Consider the following 944-nt stretch of genomic DNA (forward strand, 5'->3'; position numbering starts at 1 on the left):
GACTTACCGGCATGTGTCCTGTAGTAGTGCGTGTGGGCGTGCGAGGTCCCGGCGCCCACGCTCTGCCTGAGGGGTGAGAGCCTGAGGAGGGTGGGCGGGGCCTCCGAGCTGGACGACCGTCTGAACAAACCCATCACACCTGGCCACAGGCGGGGGCTGCGGGGGGGGGGGAGAAGGATGTAATTAATGCCTTGGGAATAATCAACTGTTATTGCTATTACTGTTACGTTGACGAATGGCGGTAAAGATGATAAAAAAAATTGAGAATGAAGATGGTAAAATAGTAATGGCAAAATTGACAGGCGTGTTTGAAATAATGATGAACACGGGGGAAAGGTAAGATCAATAAAAAGAATATACAAGAAAATACGAAAAATGACGAGTTTATTCCAGTGCTCTGTGGCGAATAACAACATTTCATCATCAACAAAATCACATTAACAACTTTTTTATATATCGTTCTTGCAATAACATTTACTGCGAAACATCAAGGACATCATGCTTTTGAAGATATTATATATTCCTTCTAGATACAAAGAGAATATTCATTTCAGCTAAAAATATTGCAGCATTATTTCTATCAACAATCTTTCAAAATCTACCAATGCTTTATCTGCCACTTGACTTGCAATATCCTGTGTCTTCTCTTTCTCGTTCGATGCAAAATTCTATCCTAGCACGGCACATGAGATAGATCAAGTGCCTTTAAACGCATTCGTCTCACGTGTCATAACGCATAATGACACAAAATGACACCTGTTAAAACTGCCACGTCCATATCATCTAGATGTTAAGTAAAGGTGCCTTCCCCACCATGAAATAAACCCTAAAAGCTGAAATATTAATAAAATGCTCCTTTCGAGATTAAACTGACAACGGAAACACACGCTGGATTACGCCCACTCAGGTACCGCTTGATGGGCGTTTCTCGTGGGCGGCTGACG

The 944-nt window shown here is 42.5% G+C and overlaps 1 protein-coding gene across 1 annotated transcript in view; it reads right to left on the minus strand.

Annotated features, from left to right (window-relative positions):
• LOC119593968 (serine/arginine repetitive matrix protein 2-like) overlaps nt 1-944 on the minus strand; it is a gene marked incomplete in the record, with an annotated part of 99,054 nt that overhangs the window by 68,700 nt on the left and 29,410 nt on the right. The window contains 1 exon segment of the mRNA XM_037942989.1: nt 8-156. Within this exon segment, the coding sequence (XP_037798917.1) occupies nt 8-156 (149 nt within the window).

This window comes from Penaeus monodon, chromosome 33, assembly GCF_015228065.2.
Source record: "Penaeus monodon isolate SGIC_2016 chromosome 33, NSTDA_Pmon_1, whole genome shotgun sequence".
Classification (NCBI taxonomy): Eukaryota; Metazoa; Arthropoda; class Malacostraca; order Decapoda; family Penaeidae; genus Penaeus; species Penaeus monodon.